The 24549-nt window shown below is 46.5% G+C and overlaps 1 protein-coding gene across 2 annotated transcripts in view; it reads right to left on the bottom strand.

Annotated features, from left to right (window-relative positions):
• The window catches only part of SUPT20H (SPT20 homolog, SAGA complex component), a 99442-nt gene extending 81978 nt beyond the window's left edge, over positions 1 to 17464 (bottom strand). For both annotated transcript variants that reach the window (XM_073662562.1, XM_073662561.1), the window contains exons 1-3: positions 17308 to 17464; positions 2420 to 2510; positions 909 to 944 (exon numbers count right to left, since the gene is read on the bottom strand). In XM_073662562.1, the coding sequence (XP_073518663.1) occupies positions 909 to 944; positions 2420 to 2510; positions 17308 to 17411 (231 nt within the window). In that variant the 5' untranslated portion in view covers positions 17412 to 17464. The remainder of the gene's footprint in view (positions 1 to 908; positions 945 to 2419; positions 2511 to 17307) is intronic.
• Positions 17465 to 24549: the final 7085 nt, after the last annotated feature.

A 24549-nucleotide genomic window follows, 5' to 3' on the forward strand; every position in this document is an offset into this window, starting at 1 on the left:
GGGTGGGCCCTCACTTAACTCCACATGACCACTGCATGTGATGATCTTTCCACTTCTGGATTATGGCCCCAACAGTGCTTACTGGAGCCTTCAGTAGTTTAGAAATTCTTCTGTAACTAATGCCATCAGTATGTTTTGCAACAATAAGGTTGCAAAGGTTTTGAGACAACTCACTGGTTTTACCCATCATGAGACATTTCTTGTGTGGCACCTTGGTAATGAGACACGTTTTTATAGGCCATCAGTTGAACCAGCTGATATTATTTTTCACTGGTGGCAGGACTGATTTCTAATTACTGATAGATTTCAGCTGGTGTCATGACTTTCCATGGCTTTATGCACCTCTCTTTCTCCATGTGCTCAATACATTTTCCATGTGTCATTTCTTATTATTATCACACATAACTTAGATTTATGGACATCTGTGGTTTTATTTATTTGCCTGTGTGGATTGGATGGGCTGTTAGCAACATCTGGTGAGAATTTCATGTCAATAGCATCTTTAGAAATATATTTACTTAGAAAATTGCTGACGTGTTCAATACTTATGTCACCCGCTGTATATACCAATTCGATAGTAGAAGAAAATCCCCTCTTTGGTCAGTAGAGTGTTGTGCACTTAGCAGGACTCGGAGAGGTGAAGGACTCTATGAGCAGTCACAAGCTACTTTACACAACACTCAGATGCATGGAGTATGCATTGCTACAGGGGGAAACGCAGGTGTATTATATGAGGGAATTGCTTTATATGCAACTTACTAATATTAGATATAGACTTTCTTTATATCCTTCCAGCCCTACAATATGGGAAACGTCTCAATTCTACATTTTTACAGGTCATCTAAACTGGCCGCTGTTCATGGCTTCCTATATATACACTAAGAAGAGAGAGCACAGAAAAGAATTACCTCAGCCCGATCCAGTGCCAACTCCAACGTCTGTTGCTGGAAGCAAAACAAGATGAAGTCAGAAATACACATTTAAATAAGCTTTTTATTCTGAAAATGTCTCAATTGTGGACTTCAGAACTGATTTCAGATCCTTAATACAGGTCTCCCGTAGGGGTCAGTGCTGGGCAGTCACCAGGATTTACAATGCTGAGTAGCTACGTGTGGACGGGACGGCAGTATGATCCCACAGCGAGATGATTACTACATGCGGCCATTATCCATGTAAACCAAAACATGAACCTACAGGACACAGAAGCAAAAAATTTTCTCAACACACACACACGCACCGCCTGCCAATTTAAAGGTTGCTTCTGAAGATTGTTATGGATGGTCTATTCTTAGGTCAGACCATTAATATCATATTGGCAAGGGTCCCACTTCCGGTAACCCCTCCTGATCATCCAATTTAAGTAGTGGTGAAGACGGTCATCAAGAAGTGGCTTAAATCTGGCACAACAGTGACAATACCCAGAACTGGACGTCCCACAAAAGTTGATTGAAGACGAGAAGAAAATTGGTCTGAGAGGCTGCAAAGAGGCCAACAGCAACATTAAAGGAGCTGCAGGCAAGTAATGGTTGTGTACTGTATGAGACTACAAACACCAGTTTTCTTCTTATGTCTGGCCTGTGGGGTATGATGGCAAGACGGAAGCCTTTTCCTTACTAAGAAAAACATCCAATCCTGACTACGTTCCGCCAAACCCTACATCATGTCTGCCAAAAGCATGTGGGAAAAACGTATTAAGGTCTTAAGGCCAAAAAAAAAACCCTTGGTCCCATAATGCCAAAAGGTATGTTTGTCGCATAGCCAACACTGTGCATCACCAGAAGATGACCATACCCACAGTGAAGCAAGATGGAGGCAGCATTATACTTTGGGGCTGTTTTTTGGCAACTGGTCTTTTCAGGTCTCTGCTAAAAAGCTGAAGGTGAATTTCACCTTTCAACATGATAACGACCCTAAGCATACCTCCAAATCAACACTAGAATGGCTTCACCAGAAGAAGATTAAAGCTTTTTAATGGCCCAGCCAGAGCCTAGACCGGAATCAAAGAGAAAACCTGAGATGTCATCGCAGATATTTTTGGAGCACTACTGCAAGGAAGAGAGGGCAAAAGATTGCCAATTCTAGATGTGCCATGCTAATAGACTACTACCGAAGTAAACTGAACGTTGTCATAAATTCAAAGAGTAGTTCAACAAAGTATAAGTGTATGGGTGTGCATATTTATGTAATCACATTAGTTCAGTTCATCATTATTTTTCTTTTTCCTCCCAAAAAGATTTGTTTGTTTTTTTCTCAATGGATTTGTTCAGATTATGGGGGACATTAAAGGTGGAAAAAGTTCTGAAATTATTCTTCTTAGTATGATCTATTCACCTGAAATTAAATTGGTATTTTAAACAAGGATGTGTAGACTTTTTATATCCACGGTGAGTTCACAGAACTATACAATAGGCCTACTCACCATTGTGAATGCAAGTGGTCTGTACAAGCCAGAGGAGCAAGTCACACAGTATGTGTCATCATGGTCACCTTCATCTGTAGTGATTAATGTGCTGAAATAACAAAAGCAGAGGTAAGACCAAAGTATACAGGACATTTCTGTAGGTCACTGATTAATATATTATTTCACCAGCAGCCCGAGTTCCAAAACAAATACTGTATATACTCGAGTATATATTTTTGTGCTGAAAAAGCCCCCCTCAGCTTATACTCGGGTAAACAGTTAGGTCCATATATATTTGGACAGACACAACATTTTTCTAATTTTGGTTCTAGACATTACCACAATGAATTTTAAACAAAACAATTCAGATGCAGTTGAAGTTCAGACTTTCAGCTTTCATTTGAGGGTATCCACATTAAAATTGGATGAAGGGTTTAGGAGTTTCAGCTCCTTAACATGTGCCACCCTGTTTTTAAAAGGACCAAAAGTAATTGGACAGATTTAATAATTGTAAATAAAATGTTCATTTCTAGTACTTGGTTGAAAACCCTTTGTTGGCAATGCCTGCCTGAAGTCTTGAACTCATGGACATCACCAGACGCTGTGTTTCCTCCTTTTTGATGCTCTGCCAGGCCTTCACTGTGGTTGTTTTCAGTTGTTGTTTGTTTGTGGGCCTTTCTGTCTGAAGTTTAGTCTTTAACAAGTGAAATGCATGCTCAATTGGGTTGAGATCAGGTGATTGACTTGGCCATTCAAGAATATTCCACTTCTTTGCTTTAATAAACTCCTGCGTTGCTTTGGCTTTATGTTTTGGGTCATTGTCCATCTGTAGTATGAAACGACGACCAATCAGTTTGGCTGCATTTGGCTGGATCTGAGCACACAGTATGGCTCTGAATACATCAGAATTCATTCGGCTGCTTCTATCCTGTGTCACATCATCAATAAACACTAGTGACCCAATGCCACTGGAAGCCATGCATGCCCAAGCCATCACACTGCCTCCGCCGTATTTTACAGATGATGTGGTATGCTTTGGATCATGAGCTGTACCACGCCTTCGCCATACTTTTCTCTTTCCATCATTCTGGTAGAGGTTGATCTTGGTTTCATCTGTCCAAAGAATGTTCTTCCAGAACTGTGCTGGCTTTTTTAGATATTTTTTAGCAAAGTCCAGTGTAGCCTTTTTATTCTTAATGCTTATGAGTGGCTTGCACCGTGCAGTGAACCCTCTGTATTTACTTTCATGCAGTCTTCTCTTTATGGTAGATTTGGATATTGATACGCCTACCTCCTGGAGAGTGTTGTTCACTTGGTTGGCTGTTGTGAAGGGGTTTCTCTTCACCATGGAGATTATTCTGCTATCATCCACCACTGTTGTCTTCCGTGGGCGCCCAGGTCTTTTTGCATTGATGAGTTCACCAGTGCTTTCTTTCTTTCTCAGGATGTACCAAACTGTAGATTTTGCCACTCCTAATATTGTAGCAATTTCTCAGATGGGTTTTTTCTGTTTTTGCAGCTTAAGGATGGCTTGCTTCACCTGCATGGAGAGCTCCTTTGACCGCATGTTTACTTCACAGCAAAACCTTCCAAATGCAAGCACCATACCTCAAATCAACTCCAGGCCTTTTATCTGCTTAATTGAGAATGACATAACGAATAGATTGCCCACACCTGTCCATGAAATAGCCTTGGAGTCAATTGTCCAATTACTTTTGGTCCCTTTAAAAACAGGGTGGCACATGTTAAGGAGCTGAAACTCCTAAACCCTTCATCCAATTTTAATGTGGATACCCTCAAATGAAAGCTGAAAGTCTGAACTTCAACTGCATCTGAATTGTTTTGTTTAAAATTCATTGTGGTAATGTCTAGAACCAAAATTAGAAAAATGTTGTCTCTGTGCAAATATATATGGACCTAACTGTATACTCAAGTATATAGAAATTCCGTTGGTGGATAGTGGACGGGGGGGGTTGCGGCAGAGGAGGAGCGGGGCACACGCAGTAACCGCTGCTGCAGCTACCATGTGTGCCCGGTGCTAAAGGGAAATGAATATTCACCCCTCTCCACTCACATGGGCGTGGAGAAGAATGAATATTCATTCTCTTTAGTAGCGGGCACGGAGGAGCGCTGAGCCGCAGCTCCTGCTGACAGTTCCAGCTACTAAAGAGAATGCGTATTCACTCTTCTCAACGCACATAGTCCCGGCGTGCAGAGGAGTGAATATGCCGGCAGCTCACATCAGCGTCTGAGAGCGCATGGCTGTGACGCAGCAGAACAGGAAGCAGCGCTGGAGCAGAGGTGAGAAAGGAAGGGGAGTATAAATGTTTATTTTTTTATGTGTGCAGTGATGGGGCTATACATGCCAGGATTGGGGATGAGGGGGTCATGCATACCAGGATTGGGGAAATTTACCAGTAGCTGCTGCATTTCCCACCCTAGGCTTATACTCGAGTCAACAAGTTCTCTCAGTTTTTATGGTAAAATTAGGTACCTCGGCTTATACTCGAGTGTATATGGTAAGTTTGGGAAGCTAGAAAAGTGTGCTCTACTGGCCAAAAAAAATTTGTTTATGTGTTTTATGCTAAAGAATTAATTTGGCCGCTTGGATTTCTAGCACATGCATTATTGTATGATGGAAATCCCTTAATAATAAAACTTCATATTTCTGGAACCACTTCCAACTTAAAAAAAAAAATGTATTACATTTCTGGATTCAAAGCATTTAAATAAGTATTTCATGAGCAGGTTGATTCTGTGTTGTAGCATTAAGTTTTGAGTTAATCAGAAAAGAACAGATCAATAGAAGCTGTGTTGGTAAGTTAAAAATCTTGGACAAACTTGCTGGCCAACCTTGATATTTAGAAAAAAAAAAAAAAGTCGTCTACAATTGAGGACGTTTTTTCCTTATTACTCCATACAGAATAACAGGGCCCCACATAGCCCTCCATACAGAATAACAGGGCCCCACATAGCCCTCCATACAGAATAACAGGGCCCCACATAGCCCTCCATACAGAATAACAGGGCCCCACATAGCCCTCCATACAGAATAACAGGGCCCCACATAGCCCTCCATACAGAATAACAGGGCCCCACATAGCCCTCCATACAGAATAACAGGGCCCCACATAGCCCTCCATACAGAATAACAGGGCCCCACATAGCCCTCCATACAGAATAACAGGGCCCCACATAGCCCTCCATACAGAATAACAGGGCCCCACACAGCCCTCCATACAGAATAACAGGGCCCCACATAGCCCTCCATACAGAATAACAGGGCCCCACATAGCCCTCCATACAGAATAACAGGGCCCCACATAGCCCTCCATACAGAATAACAGGGCCCCACATAGCCCTCCATACAGAATAACAGGACCCCACATAGCCCTTCATACAGAATAACAGGGCCCCACATAGCCCTCCATACAGAATAACAGGGCCCCACATAGCCCTCCATACAGAATAACAGGGCCCCACATAGCCCTCCATACAGAATAACAGGGCCCCACATAGCCCTCCATACAGAATAACAGGGCCCCACATAGCCCTCCATACAGAATAACAGGGCCCCACATAGCCCTCCATACAGAATAACAGGGCCCCACATAGCCCTCCATAGCCCTCCATACAGAATAACAGGGCCCCACATAGCCCTCCATACAGAATAACAGGGCCCCACATAGCCCTCCATACAGAATAACAGGGCCCCACATAGCCCTCCATACAGAATAACAGGGCCCCACATAGCCCTCCATACAGAATAACAGGGCCCCACATAGCCCTCCATACAGAATAACAGGGCCCCACATAGCCCTCCATACAGAATAACAGGGCCCCACATAGCCCTCCATACAGAATAACAGGGCCCCACATAGCCCTCCATACAGAATAACAGGGCCCCACATAGCCCTCCATACAGAATAACAGGGCCCCACATAGCCCTCCATACAGAATAACAGGGCCCCACATAGCCCTCCATACAGAATAACAGGGCCCCACACAGCCCTCCATACAGAATAACAGGGCCCCACATAGCCCTCCATACAGAATAACAGGGCCCCACATAGCCCTCCATACAGAATAACAGGGCCCCACATAGCCCTCCATACAGAATAACAGGGCCCCACATAGCCCTCCATACAGAATAACAGGACCCCACATAGCCCTTCATACAGAATAACAGGGCCCCACATAGCCCTCCATACAGAATAACAGGGCCCCACATAGCCCTCCATACAGAATAACAGGGCCCCACATAGCCCTCCATACAGAATAACAGGGCCCCACATAGCCCTCCATACAGAATAACAGGGCCCCACATAGCCCTCCATACAGAATAACAGGGCCCCACATAGCCCTCCATACAGAATAACAGGGCCCCACATAGCCCTCCATACAGAATAACAGGGCCCCACATAGCCCTCCATACAGAATAACAGGGCCCCACATAGCCCTCCATACAGAATAACAGGGCCCCACATAGCCCTCCATACAGAATAACAGGGCCCCACATAGCCCTCCATACAGAATAACAGGGCCCCACATAGCCCTCCATACAGAATAACAGGGCCCCACATAGTCCTCCATACAGAATAATGGCCCCACATAGCCCTCCATACAGAATAACAGGGCCCCACATAGCCCTCCATACAGAATAACAGGGCCCCACATAGCCCTCCATAGCCCTCCATACAGAATAACAGGGCCCCACATAGCCCTCCATACAGAATAACAGGGCCCCACATAGCCCTCCATACAGAATAACAGGGCCCCACATAGCCCTCCATACAGAATAACAGGGCCCCACATAGCCCTCCATACAGAATAACAGGGCCCCACATAGCCCTCCATACAGAATAACAGGGCCCCACATAGCCCTCCATATAGAATAACAGGGCCCCACATAGCCCTCCATACAGAATAACAGGGCCCCACATAGTCCTCCATACAGAATAATGGCCCCACATAGTCCTCCATCTACAATATAACCAGGGGTGTCCGTCTGTCTGAAGCCTCTAAAGACTGCGATCTCCGGCACCATAAGCACATACCTGACCAGGAGAAGTGTTGCTGCGGCGCCTTTGTTCGGGCAGGAGGCCAGGGGAGGAGTGTGGCGTCGGATCGACGCATGTGCATAGCGCACTATCCTGTGCCATTTTAGTGAAGACACATTTGCAGTGTCTCTTCAACAAAATGGCGTCGGGCAACGCGATATGCGTACACGCGTACTCCGGCGCCATTGTGTTGAATACACTCTGCAAATGTGTCTTCACTAAAATGGAGCTGGATATCGCGCTACGCAGGCGCTGATTCCGGCTCCATTTTAGTAAAATAACACAGGCGACACGCTGCAGGGGAGTAATGGAAAGGTGTTTTTTTTTTTATTGGATGGATGGATGGATGGAGGAGCACATAATGTACAGGGGCTGCACATAACAATGGATAGGGGACCAGGGTGGGGGCTTAAATAAGAGGATGGGGGAGCAAATACCAGGAGGAAGGATCAGGATGTGGAAGCAAATACCAGGATGGGGGGGGCAGCATAGACCAGGATGGGGGGCAGCATAAACCAGGATGGGGGGCAGCATAAACCAGGATGGGGGGCAGCATAAACCAGGATGGGGGGCAGCATAAACCAGGATGGGGGGCAGCATAAACCAGGATGGGGGGCAGCATAGACCAATAAAAAATGCTCACCATTCGGGCATAGAACAGCTAGTACAGTATAATGGCCCTACATAGTCCTCTATATAGTATAATCGGCCCACATAGTCCTCCATACAGTATAATGTGCCCGACATAATCCTCCATACAATATAATGGACCCACATTAAAAAAAAAAAAAAAATAATAATAATAATAAAAAAAAAAATCTAACCGGGCTCCCGCTGCTCCGCTCAGGATTCAGAAACAGTTGAAGGTAAATTGCTGGAGGAAAGAAGGGGGTGGTGTGCTGTACCAGTGTTGCGGGCCAAATATCACCATGCGGGCCAAATTTAGCTCAGAGGCCAGAGTTTGACACGTGTGGCTTAGGGGAACCAGCCAACCAGCTGCAAGATGAGAGACCTTTCCAAATTAGGACAACTCTCCAATGCCTTGATATACACTGCTCAAAAAAATAAAGGGAACACTTAAACAACAGAATATAACTCCAAGTAAATCAAACTTCTGTGAAATCAAATTGTCCACTTAGGAAGCAACACTGATTGACAATCAATTTCACATGCTGTTGTGCAAATGGAATAGACAATAGATGGAAATTATTGGCAATTATCAAGACACCCTCAATAAAGGAGTAGTTCTGCAGGTGGGGACCACAGACCACATCTCAGTACCAATGCTTTCTGGCTGATGTTTTGGTCACTTTTTAATGTTGGTTGTGCTTTCACACTCGTGGTATCATGAGACGGACTCTAAAAGCCACAGAAGTTGCTCAGGTAGTGCAGCTCATCCAGGATGGCACATCAATGCGAGCTGTGGCAAGAAGGTTTGCTGTGTCTGTCAGTGTAGTGTCCAGAGGCTGGAGGCGCTACCAGGAGCCAGGCCAGTACACCGGGAGACTTGGAGGGGGCCGTAGGAGGACAACAACCCAGCAGCAGGACCGCTACCTCCGCTTTTGTGCAAGGAGGAACAGGAGGAGAACTGCCAGAGCCCTGCAAAATGACCTCCAGCAGGCCACAAATGTGCATGTGTCTGCACAAACGGTTAAAAACCGACTCCATGAGGGTGGTATGAGGGCCTGACGTCCACAGATGGGGGTTGTGCTCACAGCCCAACACCGTGCAGGACACTTGGCATTTGCCACAGAACACCAGGATTGGCAAAGTTGCCACTGGCGCCCTGTGCTCTTCACAGATGAAAGCAGGTTCACACTGAGCTCATGTGACAGAGTCTGGAGACGCCGTGGAGAGCGATCTGCTGCCTGCAACATCCTTCAGCATGACCGGTTTGGCAGTGGGTCAGTAATGGTGTGGGGTGGCATTTCTTTGGAGGGCCGCACAGCCCTCCATATGCTCGCCAAATGTAGCCTGACTGCCATTAGGTACCGAGATGAGATCCTCAGACCCCTTGTGAGACCTTATGCTGGTGCTGGTGGCCCTGGGTTCCTCCTAATGCCAGACCTCATGTGGATGGAGTGTGTCAGCAGTTCCTGCAGGATAAAGACATTGAAGCTATGGACTGACCCGCCCGTTCCCCAGACCTGAATCCGATTGAGCACATCTGGGACATCATGTCTCGCTCCATCCACCAACGTCACGTTGCACCACAGACTGTCCAGGAGTTGGCGGATGCTTTAGTCCAGGTCTGGGAGGAGATCCCACAGGAGACCATCCGCAACCTCATCAGGAGCATGCCCAGGCGTTGTAGGGAGGTCATACAGGCACGTGGAGGCCACACACAATACTGAGCCTCATTTTGACTTGTTTTAAAGGACATTAAATCAAAGTTCGATCAGCCTGTAGTGTGTTTTTCCCACTTTCATTTTGGGGGTGACTCCAAATCCAGGCCTCCATTGGTTAATAAATTTGATTTCCATTGATGATTTTTGTGTGATTTTGTTGTCAGCACATTCAACTTCATACAGAACAAAGTATTCAGTGAGAATATTTCATTCATTCAGATCTAGGATGTGTTATTTGAGTGTTCCCTTTATTTTTTTTGAGCAGTGTAGTTATGCAGCTATGCCAACTACAGTAGGGAAAATAAGTATATGATACACTGCCGATTTTGCAAGTTTTCCCCCCTACAAAGAATGGAGAGGTCAGTAATTTTTATCGTAGGTACACTTCACCTGTGAGACAGAATCTGAAAAAAAAAATTCAGAACATCACATTGTATGATTTTTAATTAATGTCAATTTTATTGCATGAAATAAATATTTGATACAATTAGGGCTGTGGAGTCGGAGTCGGTGTACATTTTGGTGGAGTCGGTATAAAATGGACCAACTCCGACTCCTAAAATATATAATAAATTGGGTACAGTAGTACAATGCAGTTTGTGGGGAATATTTTTTCATAAGAATTTGGGAGAGTTATGAAATGTCCTATTCCTGATCTAAGGGTCTAGACTTTTAGCTGAGATCAATCTGTGCTACAGTAAATTTATCACTTAAACATGAGCCGTGTATGAGGGAGTCGGAGTCATGGAGTGGGTGTCATGGAAATTGATGAGTCAGAGGTTTGGCTTACTGACTCAATAGCCCTGGATACAATAGGAAAACAGAACTTAATATTTGGTACAGAATCCTTTGTTTCTTTCAGGTTTCGGGGCTGTCGCTGGGCAACATGGAGTTTCACCTCCCTCCAAAGATTTTCTATTGGGTTCAGGTCTGGAGGATGGCTAGGCCACTCCAGGATCATGAAATGCTTCTTTCGGAGCCACTACTTAGTTGCCCTGGCTGTGTGTTTCGGGCCATTCTAATGCTGGAAGACCCAACCACGACACATCTTCCCTCAGTAAGAGCATTGAAGGAGGTTGTTGACCAAAATCTTGCAATACATAACCCCATCCATCCCCCCCTCAATATGGTGCAGTCGTCTCCAGTCGCCCTTGCAGAAAAGCACCCCCAGAGTATGATGTTACAATGCTTCATGGTTGGGACTGTGTTTTTGGGGTTGTACTCATCCTTTGTCTTCCTCGAAACATGAGTGGAGTTGATACCAAAAAGTTCTATTTTGGTCTTATCTGACCACATGACTTTCTCCCATGCCTCCTCTGGATCATCCAGATGGTCATTAGCAAACTTCAAACGGGCCTGGACACGTGCTGCTGTGAGCAGGGGGACCTTGCGTGCCTGGCAAGATATTAATTCATGATAGCGTAGTATGTTACTAACGGTAATGTTGAAGACTGTGGTTCCAGCTTTCTTCAGGTCATTGACCAGGTCCTCCTGTGTAGTTCTGGGCTGATTCCTGACCTCTCTCAATCATCCTTACCCCACGAGGCGAGATCTTGCATGCAGCCCCAGACCAAGATACATCGACAGTCATCTTGTGTTTTTTTCCATTTTCTAATAATTGTGCCATTAGTTGTTGCCTTCTCACCAAGCTGCTTGACTGTTGTCCTGTAGCCCATCCCAGCCTTGTTCAGGTCTACAACTTTGTCCCTGGTGTCCTTATACAGCTCTTTGGTCTTGGCCATAGTGGAGAGATTGGAGTGTGATTGCTTGTGTGGACAGGTGTCTTTTATACAGGTAACGTGTTCAAACAGGTGCAATTAATACAGGTAATGAGTGCAGAGTAGGAGGGCTTCTTAATAAAAACTAACAGGTCTGTGAGAGCCAGAATTCTTGCTGGTTGGTAGGTGATCAAATACTTATTTCATGCAATAAAATGCAATTTAATTATGTAATAATCATACAATGTGATTTTCTGGATTCTGTCTCTCACAGGTGAAGAGTACCTACTATAAAAATTACAGACCTCTTCATCCTTTGTAGGTGGGAAAATTTGCAAAATCAACAGTGTATCAAATACTTATTTTCCTCACGGTAACTAGCCAAGCAAAGACCAAACTGACCAACAAAGTCATAGGCAAAGCATAATTGCCTCTGCTTCCTTTAGTCAACCATTCATAAATCATCTAGATTAGATGCACCGGCTAATAGGACTGACTGACCTATTAACAGACGTTTTCAATACATACAATGATCCCAGGGCCGGTACCAGCGCCCGAAGTTGAGCTTTTCTGTTCGGCAAAGATATTGTGTGTGGTATACAGCTGTCTCTTTAGTCTAACTGCTCTGATCACTGCAGCTTAACCGCCTAGATGGAAATTGTGACAGCGGAATTTAAGAAATTGGAAATGGGACACCAATGGCATTGTTATGGCAGCCAGTAACTACCGAATGATCCCATGTCTTCCATATAGATGTGAATAGGGGATGACATGTAGTACCCGGTCGCGGGCACTATTTTGTTGACGGAGCAGTGCTGTGCAGCTCCGCACATCAGGCCGCCACAAGCCAATCGGTGTCGCACCTCCACTGATCGATGACCGATCCTAAAAACAGGCCATCAATACAAAAGTCCCGGACAACCCCTTTAGAAGATAGTGCAGTGTGAACAGGTTGCCTAATAGAGTTGCTGTTCTACACTAGTGACATTTCAGCAGTCTCATATTCATCACAGACAGGATTTCAATAAAAGAAAACAACTCCGTATATGGGCAGAGTCGGACGGAAGTATAAATCATAGCGAGATCGGTACGCAATGCACGGACTGGCCGGCGTCTCTCCTGACCCAAACGTGACAGCTGCATAGAAACACATGTAGCCATCATGTTTGGGAGCCGCCGGCCAGTCTGTGCACTGCGTTCCGATCTCATGATGATTTATACGTCCGTAGAGTTTTGTGTGTGGATTTCCCCCAAAGAATTTTTATTAGATGCAAAAATCCCATAGGTAAAATACGCATGTGTGTTTTTAGTACGTTTCCACAGTGGATATGCACCAAAAACTCATGTAATCCGAACATGACTGTATTAAAAAGTTGTCAGAGCCAAATACCAGTAAGTAAGTAAGTATCAAAAACAAAGCAACTTTATTTAAAACATGACATATCAAAAAGAGACAAAAACGTGATTAAAAAAAAGCAAGTAACCTAATAGGTGCAAAAAAAATATACAACATCAAAAATTCATCAAATGCTCATCCTGGGAATGAAGCCAATTAGGAAATGCCCTTTAAACCGGCCTTTGACACAACATGAAAACAGCTCCAGCATCCTCCAGTTAAGCATGCTGGGAGATAAGTGGCTAACAAAAAAAAGGTCATCTGATTACTGTCTCAGGTTGTTTTGTCCACCGATTAAATTGATGGAAAAATCGATATAACAGGACGCTGAACATACATTACTAAAAGGGTTGTCCTAAAGATCACTCTTCAGGAGTGCATCCTCCAGCTTTCCTGCTTGCTGGGGATGGTGTGCTCCTAGAGTTAATAATTTGGGCCTGAAGCATAGTTAAGACGCTTGCCCACGCAGGAGCACTAAACCCGGCCAGATCCTTCACAACAGCACCTGCAAGTGCTGCACTCACTGCCTACGAGACCGACCACCGCTGATAGACTGCAGAAGGCTGGTAACCTAGGCAACGATCAGTAACCTATAGAATTAAAAAGCCTCTGTAGGTAAAATGATCTGGGGATTCAGGTCTGGGGAACGGGCGGGTCAGTCCATAGCTTCAATGCCTTCATCTTGCTGGAACTGCTGACACACTCCATCCACATGAGGTCTGGCATTGTCCTGCATTAGGAGGAACCCAGGGCCAAAAGCACCAGCATATGGTCTCACAAGGGGTCTGAGGATCTCATCTCGGTACTTAATGGCAGTCAGGCTACGTTTGGCGAGCATATGGAGGGCTGTGCGGCCCTCCAAAGAAATGCCACCCCACACCATTACTGACCCACTGCCAAACCGGTCATGCTGAAGGATGTTGCAGGCAGCAGATCGCTCTCCACGGCGTCTCCAGACTCTGTCACATGAGCTCAGTGTGAACCTGCTGTCATCTGTGAAGAGCACAGGGCGTCAGTGGCGACTTTGCCAATCCTGGTGTTCTGTGGCAAATGCCAAGCATTCTGCACGGTGTTGGGCTGTGAGCACAACCCCCATCTGTGGACGTCAGGCCCTCATACCACCCTCACGGAGTCGGTTTCTAACATTTTGTGCAGACACATACACATTTGTGTCCTGCTTATTTTGCAGGGCTCTGGCAGTGCTCCTCCAGTTCCACCTTGCAGAAAGGCGGAGGTAGCGGTCCTCCTGCTGGGTTGTTTCCCTCCTACGGCCCCCTTCACATCTCCTGGTGTACTGGTCTGTCTCCTCGTAGCGCCTCCAGCCTCTGGACACTATGCCGACAGACACAGCAAACCTTCTGGCCACAGCTCGCATTGATGTGCCATCCTGGATGAGCTGCACTACCTGAACAACTTCTGTGGGTTGTAGAGTCCGTCTCATGCTACCAGGAGTGTGAAAGCACAACCAACATTCAAAAGTGACCAAAACATCAGCCAGAAAGCATTGGTATTGAGATGTGGTCTGTGGTGCCCACCTGCAGAAACACTCCTTTATTGAGGGTGTCTTGATAATTGCCAATAATTTCCATCTATTGTCTATTCCATTTGCACAACAGCATGTGAAATTGATTGTCAATCAGTGTTGCTTCCTAAGTGGACAGTTTGATTTCACAGAAGTTTGATTTACTTGGAGTTATATTCTGTTGTTTAAGTGTTCCCTTTATTTTTTTGAGTAGTGTATTATTCCAAAATTTTATTCTAAGATCTATTCAGTAAATTGTTTGTGGGACAACCCCTTTAACTTTGTTTCCATATGAAAATGTTCATCGTTATATTTGATGAAAAAGTTAGTCAATCGTAGACATGTTTTTAATAGATATCAAGGTTGGCAGGCGACTTTGTCCAAGCTTTTCGTTTTGGCCCTCTGTGTATTAGGCTGTGTGCCCACTATGTGTTTCGCAATTCCGCTGCAGAAATGCTTAAAAAATACTTGGTAGAAGGTCTGCCATGTTCCCCAATGATAATCAGCATGTGCTGTGCACATGCTGCGGAAAAATCTGCAGCACTATCAATTATTTTGCGGAAGCGCGGCTATCCACATCACTAGATCTGTACATGCGGATTCCATGCATTTCAATGTGCGGATGGTGCCTGGGTCTGGAGGACAGGAGACTCTCCTCTGGACCCGGGTACCATAGAACCCGTATAAAAAAAAAAAAAAAAGAAAAAAAAAAAAGAGAATAAAATAAAAAATAATTAATTATACTTACCTTCTGATGGCCCCCGGTGTCCTTAGTGATGCGTCTTGGCTTGCTGGCAGCTCGCGGTAGACTAAAAGGACCTGCGGTGACGTCATTTAGTCATGTGACGGATCGAATAAAGACACCGGGGGCCATCAGAAGGTAAGTATAGATTCATTTTTTTTATTTTTAACCATTCTTTGGGGTCACAGTATATAAATCCATGCCGCTTGCATGGATTTATATAGTGTGACCAAGTTGTCAAGCACTTTCCAAGTGATGCTAAAATCGCCAGGAAAGCGCTTGTCAACCCGCATGCGGAAATGCATGTGAAGAACGCTTCACGTCAGTAAGTCCCTGGCAGGAAAACGCATGTACAATGCGCATGTACAATCCGCATGCGTTTTTTCTGCCAGGGAGATGCAGAAACGCTCAGTAAAAAATCCGGAGCATTTCTGCATCGTGGGCACATAGCCTTAGAGTTTGACATTCCTGCTCTAGAGATGCAAAGTTTTGAAAATAAGAGACAAGGTAACAAGATTGTATTGTGATGTGATGCAACAGGAAACAAATGCTACACACAACCCAAGCCTCTAATCACAACTGTAAGCGGGCAGAGAGAGGACATCTGCATATGAACTGCATTCATCAAGACCCGAGGCGTGAATTCCAGGGACCCCATTGTGTGGCTGAAACTGAGATAAAACAATCACCCTGCAAAAAAATCCAAAAGGACTCCTGTAACACCAACAACAGGAACAATTTACATGGGGTCCAGAAAGCAGAAAATAATGAAGAGGATAAGTACATGTACACATGGGCAGATTAGTAAAGGGACTAATTCTGTCAGGCAAAAATAATAAGATAGCCAGAAAACCCGATAAAAATATAAATTAAACAATCCCTTATTTGCCTATATTCATGCAAAAAATAATAATAAAAAAAGCTATAAATACTAAATAATAAAAATAAAAATAGATGTTTGGTTTGTTGCCAATACCTACATTTCTTTAAAAAAAAAAAAAAAAAAAAAAAAAAAAGGATTCTTCTTTTCATTTAGATGATATATATAAAAATGGACAAGTTAGATATCGCTGTAATCGCACTGTCCTGGAGAATCAGGTTATCAGATTGTTATTAGCGCACAATGAACACCGGAAAAACAAAACCACAAAAAGGCAGAATTGCATTTTTTTTCCCACCATTTCACCCCACTTGGATCTACCCCCCTCCCCAATCTTCAGAATGATAAAATGAATGGTGGCATTCAAAATTACGATTCTTCCCGAAAAAAAAATATAAATTAAACAATCTCTCATTCGCCTAGATTCATGCGGGAAAAAAAAAAAAAAGTTATGGCTTTTGAAAGATGGGGAGGGAAAAAAAATTATGAAAGTTTCCTAAAGTCAGGACGACTTTGTCAATGGATTGCTTAAGCCTCCTGCGCCCCCCCAATGAGCGGTCTCCCCCCACTCTCCTGAGGAGCGCTCTGATCTGTCATTTACGAGTTTTATTTTTTAATATACGCCAAAAGCACAGAACTCCAGGCCGGCGAGACCTCCGGATTGTATCATAGAATGAGCCGGTGTCCCAGAAAATGCCAACAATTCAGAACCAAGGGACCTTACTGTGACATACGTCTGCACCCCGATAGACGGAGAAAGTCAGGGGTTAACAGGTTACCACACACTCAGGGAGCCATTGTGTGATTTTAGTAGCCAAGTAAGAATTTGCTTTAGAAAACCGTGTAAAAGTCAGGTGCGGGCGTCACAATTCTATCCGCCACAGTCCCTGGTCCTGGAAAACCATGAAATTACCACCTGGCACAATTGTACAGGAGCCGTCCCCCCATAGGAGTCAATGGGCACCAGCTATCTGCACCGATCCCAGCAATAGACAGCAGAGCCGGGGAGGACACAGCTGCTTTACCAGCCTGTGCTGGATGCTAAGGGGTTAATCGGGGTTAATTCCCCCCCGGGCTAGACCTGCTCACCCGATAGCAGAAGATGAATGAAGCCACCATTACTACCGAGGCCAAAGGAAACCAATCTACAGCACTGACCGGCCGTCTCCTGCCCATCTGTGCGGCTTTATACGATTACAGGCGGTACCGACCCGGTTGTAGAAGGTAAAAGCCCGCTTACCTTCCCACAGTGGGCAGAAACTCTGAACCCACCCGATTTCCTGATCCGTGATGTCCCGATCTACCAAGCAGAAGCGGAACAGCACAGCAGACAATACACGGCATAGACTACATATCCCGAGAGGCCTTGCGGCGAACTATTCAAACGCTGATAGCTTTATTTACAAGGAGTCAACACAAAGCTCCCTCGCTGCACATGGTGACGTGCCTCCATGTACGTAGCCGCTGACCAGTCACTGAAGAGCTGTACCAAGATAAGGCTGCTGATTTTAATCGTTTCTCTGTCATTTTATTCTGCTATAAATTATAGTAATTGTAGGGTTTTATCACAACAAAATTAAAATGAATGTTAAAAAAGCTTCACAACTACTGTTTTCTAAACATTATTTCTTTAACAAAAAGTAAAAAATTCCAAATTTTCTAATTACTCCCCTTGCATTAGGTACATCTATTCCTGGGAAATCCATGAGAAACCATTCATTTCATTGCAAGGGCTGTGACCCAGCTTTCCCAGAGTCCTGAATGGCAGCTATGTCTGCTTCCTGCATTATTCCGCAGTTAAAATGGCCACAGAGTAAGACAAAAAAAACAGTACCAGAAATATCCGTGTCCATGTGTGGTGCCCATGTGCCGCATCAGTATCACATGTACCGATGCCTGGGAATCAGGGGTACAGTTCGCGCTGTTCCCAGGCGCCGGGTGCTGGAAGCAAGTCTCATCATTGTCCCCTGCTTGTGCTGAGCTAAGTGAGTGGTGTCCTGTCACTTTGCTTTCGCTGCAACGAGACATTCTCCTTTGCTCTTCAATGTGAGCGGTCGCCTCATGTCACCACTCAAGATGATGATCAAATGCCTCACAGATAGATTACGGCGTGGGACACTATGGATTCTTTACACTTCGGATAGGTGAGGGATTGTTTTTTATTTTATCCTTATTTTTACACTTGATGTATTCCTAGGGGGCTGAATACAACTCTCAACATTGTCCCCTGCTCGTGCTGATCTCAGCACAAGCAGGGAACAATGATGAGTGATTGCTTCAGCACCCAGCGCTTGGGAGCAGCAACAACTGTACCGCTGTTTCCCAGACACTGGTATGTGTGATTCTGATGCGGCACATGGTTGCCACACATTGACACTGATATCTTCGGTACTGTTTTTTTCCCGTACCGGAAATATCAGGAATTTTTAATTTTTATTTATTTATATAGCGCCATTGATTCCATGGTGCTGTTCATAAGGAGGGGTTACATATCAATTACAGATATCACTTACAATAAACAAACTAACAATGATAGACTGGTACTGAGGGAAGAGGACCCTGCCCTTGCGGGCTTACATTCTACAGGAAAGGGGAAGGAGACAGTTGGGTGGGGGGTTGCAGTATCTCCGGTGTTGTTGAGGTGGCAGCAAGGTCATGGCAGGCTGTAAGCTTTCTTGAAAAGATGGGTTTTCAGGTTCCTTCTGAAGGATCCAAATGTGGAGGCTAATCGGACGTGTTGAGGCACAGAATTCCATAGGATGTGGGATATTCAGGAGAAATCTTGAAGGCGATTGGGTGAAGAACGAATAAGTGTGGAGGAGAGAAGTAGGTCTTGGGAGGACCAGAGGTTACGTAAGGGAATATATCGGTAGATTAGTTCAGAGATGTACGGAGGAGAAAGGTTATGGATGGCTTTGTAGGTCAGTGTTAGTAGTTTGAACTGGAAACGCTGGGCAATTGGGAGCCAGTGAAGGGATTTGCAAAGGGAGGAGTAGCGAGGTGAGAGATGAACTAGTCGCACAGCAGAGTTAAGGATGGACTGGAGGGGTGCAAGAGTGTTAGCAGGTAGACCACTGAGGACGTTGTTGCAGTAGTCAAGGTGGGAGATGATGAGGGCATGCACAAGCAGTTTAGTAGATTGAGGGTTGAGGAAAAGACTTCTGAAAGAGGCCTAAACGGGAAAGGAGTAGGGATGAGCGGAGCAGTGGAAGTTCAGCTTCTGGTACCTGACCCAAATATCTCTCTCCCTCCCCCTGCTAAAGAGGGAGAAAACATGATGCACATGGCTCTACAATAGCTCATGGGTTGTTTGCTTTGCCTACTGCCTAATATTTCAGAACTCCCATAAACTACAAATGGAGCAAATTACAGAAACGGAAGCCACCTGTCTAATTCACATACTATTTTTTGGAGTGCCAAATGGGTGAAGAGAACCCAACAGGGGGGTAACGATTGCGGTTGCAGAGTGTGCGACTGTAACTGGGCTCGTGCGGGAGGGGAGCCCGCTGACACTGGGTCTATTCTAGCTGGACGTGTATTCGAGACCCGCCAGGTCACTGCACTGCAATCGAAACTGCTGGACAATCAGAGGCCGGCATCTGAAGACGGTGTGCCCGTGACTGGGGGCGCATGGCAGTGACGTCATGCACTGAACATCGCTTGCACGCTGAAGTCAGCTGCCAGCTACAGAAGAGGCACCACCGCGCAATGTTGGAGCTTGGGCAAGGTGAGTAGAATAAGTCATTTTTTTATGTGTTAACGAACAATGGAAGAACGAGGGACATATATACCAGGATGGACTGAGGATGGGGGACATATATACCAGGATGGACCGAGGATGGGGGACATACACTGTGTTCCAAATTATTATGCAAATAATATTTTCTCAGATTTTCCCAAATTACCTATATGAATTGCAGTCATTGTAATTTTCCAGTCAAGTAACTATTAGAGTACAATTGAAAGGTTTTTGTACAAACTGCCTATGATAACAGTATATTTTTTAAAAAATAAAACACTCAAACTGCACTCAAAATGCATGTTCCAAATTATTATGCACAGCAGAGTTTTCAACCTTTTCATTTGAATAAAGAACAAAAAAATGGTCCTTTTTGAAATTATAAGCATTAGCAGGTTATTACAAACTGAAATCAAACAGTTTTCAACTCAAACCTTGATTCTAGGTGATGTCACATTTGCACATAGGACCCCTTGTCCGAAAGGAGCTTCTGAACTCTCTCGTCCATTGAATTTGTCAGGTTTTGGATGGTTTCTGCTACAATTGTTTTCCCTGAGTACAGAATACCCTCCCAGAGCTGTTGCTTAGATGTGAACTGCCTCCCGCCATCATAGACACTCCTTTTGATGATGCTCCAGAGGTTCTCAATGGGGTTGAGGTCAGGGGAGCATGGGGGCCACACCATAAGTTTGTCCCCTTTTATGCCCATAGCAGCCAGAGATGCAGATGTGTTATGTGCAGCATGAGACGGTGCATTATCATGCATGAAAATGATCTTGCTGCGGAATGCACGGTTCTTCTTCTTGAACCATGGCAGGAAGTGCTGCTTGAGAAACTCAACATACATTATGGAGTTCATCTTTACCCCTTCAGGGATCCTAAAGGGGCCGACAATTTCTCTCCCCATGATTCCAGCCCAAAACATTACTCCACCTCCTCCTTGTTGGCGCCGTAGCCGTGTTTGCATGGGGTGTCCATCAACCAGCCATCCTCCACTCCATCCATCTGGACCATCGAGCATTGCACGGCACTCATCGGTGAACAAAACAGTTCGATGGTCCAGATGGATGGAGTGGGCATAAAAGGGGACAAACTTATGGTGTGGCACCCATGCTCCCCTGACCTCAACCCCATTGAGCACCTCTGGAGCATCATCAAAAAGAGTGTTTATGATGGCGGGAGGCAGTTCACATCTAAGCAACAGCTTTGGGAGGGTATTCTGTCCTCATGCAAAACAATTGAAGCAGAAACCATCCAAAACCTGACAAATTCAATGGACGAGAGAGTTCAGAAGCTCCTTTCAAACAAGGGGTCCTATGTGCAAATATAACATCACCTAGAATAAAGTTTTGAGGTGAAAACTGTTACATACCTGGCAGCATCCTTGCATAGTGGTCCATCTCCCACTGTGCAAGAGCGTGCACTTGATCTCCAGTCCAGACTATCATTCTGGCTTCCCTCCATGCTGTCCGCTTACCTCTGTTTCTGCTGCTTAAGGGCGGCGCCCGATCACTTCCTGCTTCTTGTAGCTGCTGCAGACACACCCCTTGTGCGTCCTCAGCCTATTGCTGTCTGTCACCTGGTATTTAACCCAGCTCCTTCCTGGAATCCTTGCCTGAGCATTGTGTTCTGTCAGTTGGCTTCTGGTCGCTGACGTGCCAGGTCCTGTCTATGTTTCCTGCCTTGCGGTATCAGTTCCCATTTCTGAACTGAGTCCTGTCTGTGTTCTCTTGCTAGATGCCTTTCCTGGAGGCTGTATTTCCAGGCCCGTGTGAACAGGCTCTTAGCCTGTTCCTTCCGCCCTCTAGGGGCCGCATACCTAGATCTGTTGTCTGTGTCCTTTCCCAGTGTCTGTTCCTGCCCTAACCATCTTCCAGCCTGTTTCCCGTTTCTCTCTACGCCCATATCTTCCCTTTTTCTGCAGTCTGAACTCGTTCCTACTCCTGCTCGTTGTCACTGTACTTCCGTTTGTGAGTTTGTGGTCCACTCGCTACTTCACTGCAAGTACCCTGTGGGTATCTGGTTCTGCCTTTCCCTTCCTGTCTGTTCCGTGTGAACAGAGCCCTGTCCCCTCTGCTCTGCCTTGCTCGCCACTCCAGCGGTTCTTGCCTGCTCTGCCTTTGCTCACCGCTCCTGGCGGTCTCGCTCTGCTCTGACCCTTTGCTCGCTGCTCCGGCAGTCTCGCTCTGCTCTGACCCTTTGCTTGCTGCTCCGGCAGTCTCGCTCTGCTCTGACCCTTTGCTCGCTGCTCCGGCAGTCTCGCTCTGCTCTGACCCTTTGCTCGCTGCTCCGGCAGTCTGGCTCTGCTCTGACCCTTTGCTCGCTGCTCTGGCAGTCTCGCTCTGCTCTGACCCTTTGCTCGCTGCTCCGGCAGTCTCGCTCTGCTCTGACCCTTTGCTCGCTGCTCCGGCAGTCTTGCTCTGCTCTGACCCTTTGCTCGCTGCTCCGGCAGTCTGGCTCTGCTCTGACCCTTTGCTCGCTGCTCCGGCAGTCTCGCTCTGCTCTGACCCTTAGCTCGCTGCTCCGGCAGTCTCGCTCTGCTCTGACCCTTTGCTCGCTGCTCCAGGCGGCCTCGTCCTGCTCTCCTCTCGCTCACCGCTCCAGGCGGTCTCGTCTTGCTCTGCTCTTGCTCGCCGCTCCGGGCGGCCTCACTGTGCTGTGTTTGTCCACCGCATCTGCGGTTCTGTTCCTGAGTCCCAGTCTGTACTGGGTCCTATCCACTCTGTGCTCCAACCTGTCGTACCTGCCAGTACCTCCCTGCCTGCATACCAGTCGTGCTTACCAACATCCACCTGCCTGCATACCGGCCGTACCTGCCAGTACCTCCCTGTTTGCATACCAGTCGTGCTTGCCAGCATCCACCCGTCTGCATACCTGCCGTGTCTGCCTGTACCCATCAGTCTGTGTGCCAGCCTAACCTGCCTGTTCCTGCATTCCCCGGTGTGGGTCAACAGCCGTGTCCGGGGTCTGACCTGGGGTAGCACCTGGTCCCTCTGCTCGGTCCCTCCTTGGTGCACTGGCGTCGTATGCCGTTGTGCGACCTTGGTCGGATCGGGTGGATACTTAGTTACGCCCCTCCAGGCATTCACTCTCCGGTACAGTCCAGTGGAATCACTACATATACACGAACACGCCAGTCAGTCCGGGCATGTGCATTACAGCATGCTCAGGCCATGGTTCCTGTTGAGCCCCATGGCCTTCACTCTCTGAGACGTTTTCCAGCGAATACGTGCATCTAGAAGAAATTTTTTTTTTTTTAGCTACTAGCTGAGTTCCAGGCGAATTAAGCACCCGTCCAGATGGAGCTTTCTGCACCCGTTCCTGCGGATCCACCACGGTACTATGGGGATCCAAGACAGAGTCGTGCATTTGTGGAGCAATGCAAGCTACACTTCAAGTTCTACCCTCTTTGTTTTCCCACCGATCGGGCTAAGGTAGGATTCATGATGTCTTACCTAGCGGGTGATGCCTTGAAATGGATCACCCCCCTATGGGACACACAGGATCCTATCGTCCTGGACATAATGGCCTTCCTGGTGGCCTTTCTAATGGTCTTCGATGACCCTAATCCGGAGGCTCCTGCTGAAGCTTCACTTCCCAATATCCCGGAGCAGCCCCGATGGGTAATGTGTGTGCGTAGCGCACTAGTCCTCCTGCCCGATGAGACTACTGCCCACCCAGAATCCACACAGGATGACTACGCTCTCCGGAATACTTTTCCCAACCTCAAGAGGCAGTCCAGACGTGCTAGGCGTAGAGGCAAGCCGTCACGCCAGGGTCTGTCCTCCCAAAGACCTCCTGACCCCAACCTTGAAGTCCCTGCTGAAGCTTCACTTCCCAGTATCCCGGAGCAGCCCCGACGGGTAATGTGCGTGGGTAGCGCAACAGTTCTCCTGCCCGAAGAGACTACTGCCCACCCAGAATCCACACAGGAGGACTTCCTGCACCCGGTATCTGATACTTCACCCACTTTAACCGGTGAGCCTGTCCAAGGGTACTCCAAAGCAGTGATTACCTCCGAGTCCGTGCACCTCTACAACCTGGCGGAGGACCCCCTGTTGCCTCCTGAATCCCCCGGGATACCACTTGATGACAAATGGAGAGAGACTTCCCTATACTCGGCACCTGATACCTCGCCCGCTTCGTCCAGTGAGTCCGACCTAGTGTACTCCGAAGCAGAGGTTATCCCCGAGTCTCTACACCCCTCCGATCAGGCGGAGGATCTCCAGTTTTCTCCTGAACCCTTCGGGGTGCTACCTGATAGCGAATGGACAGAGACTTTCCTATACTCTGCACCTGATTCCTCGCCCACTTCGTCCAGTGAGTCAGACCTAGTGTACTCCGAAGCAGAGGTTACCCTCGAGTCTCTACACCCCTCCGATCAGGCGGAGGATCTCCAGTTGTCTCCTGAACCCTTCGGGGTGCTACCTGATAGCGAATGGACAGAGACTTTCCTATACTCTGCACCTGATACCTCGCCCGCTTCGTCCAGTGAGTCTGACCTAGTGTACTCCAAAGCAGAGGTTACCCCTGAGTCTCTACACCCCTCCGACCAGGCGGAGGATCTCCAGTTGTCTCCTGAACCCTTCGGGATGCTACCTGGTAGCGAATGGACAGAGACTTTCCTATACTCTGCACCTGATACCTCGCCCGCTTCATCCAGTGAGTCCGACCTAGTGTACTCCAAAGCAGAGGTTACCCCCGAGTCTCTACACCCCTCCGACCAGGCGGAGGATCTCCAGT

Source organism: Phyllobates terribilis, unplaced genomic scaffold (assembly GCF_046119375.1).
Source record: "Phyllobates terribilis strain yellow unplaced genomic scaffold, ASM4611937v1 Scaffold_2__4_contigs__length_985480577, whole genome shotgun sequence".
In the NCBI taxonomy this organism is placed as follows: Eukaryota; Metazoa; Chordata; class Amphibia; order Anura; family Dendrobatidae; genus Phyllobates; species Phyllobates terribilis.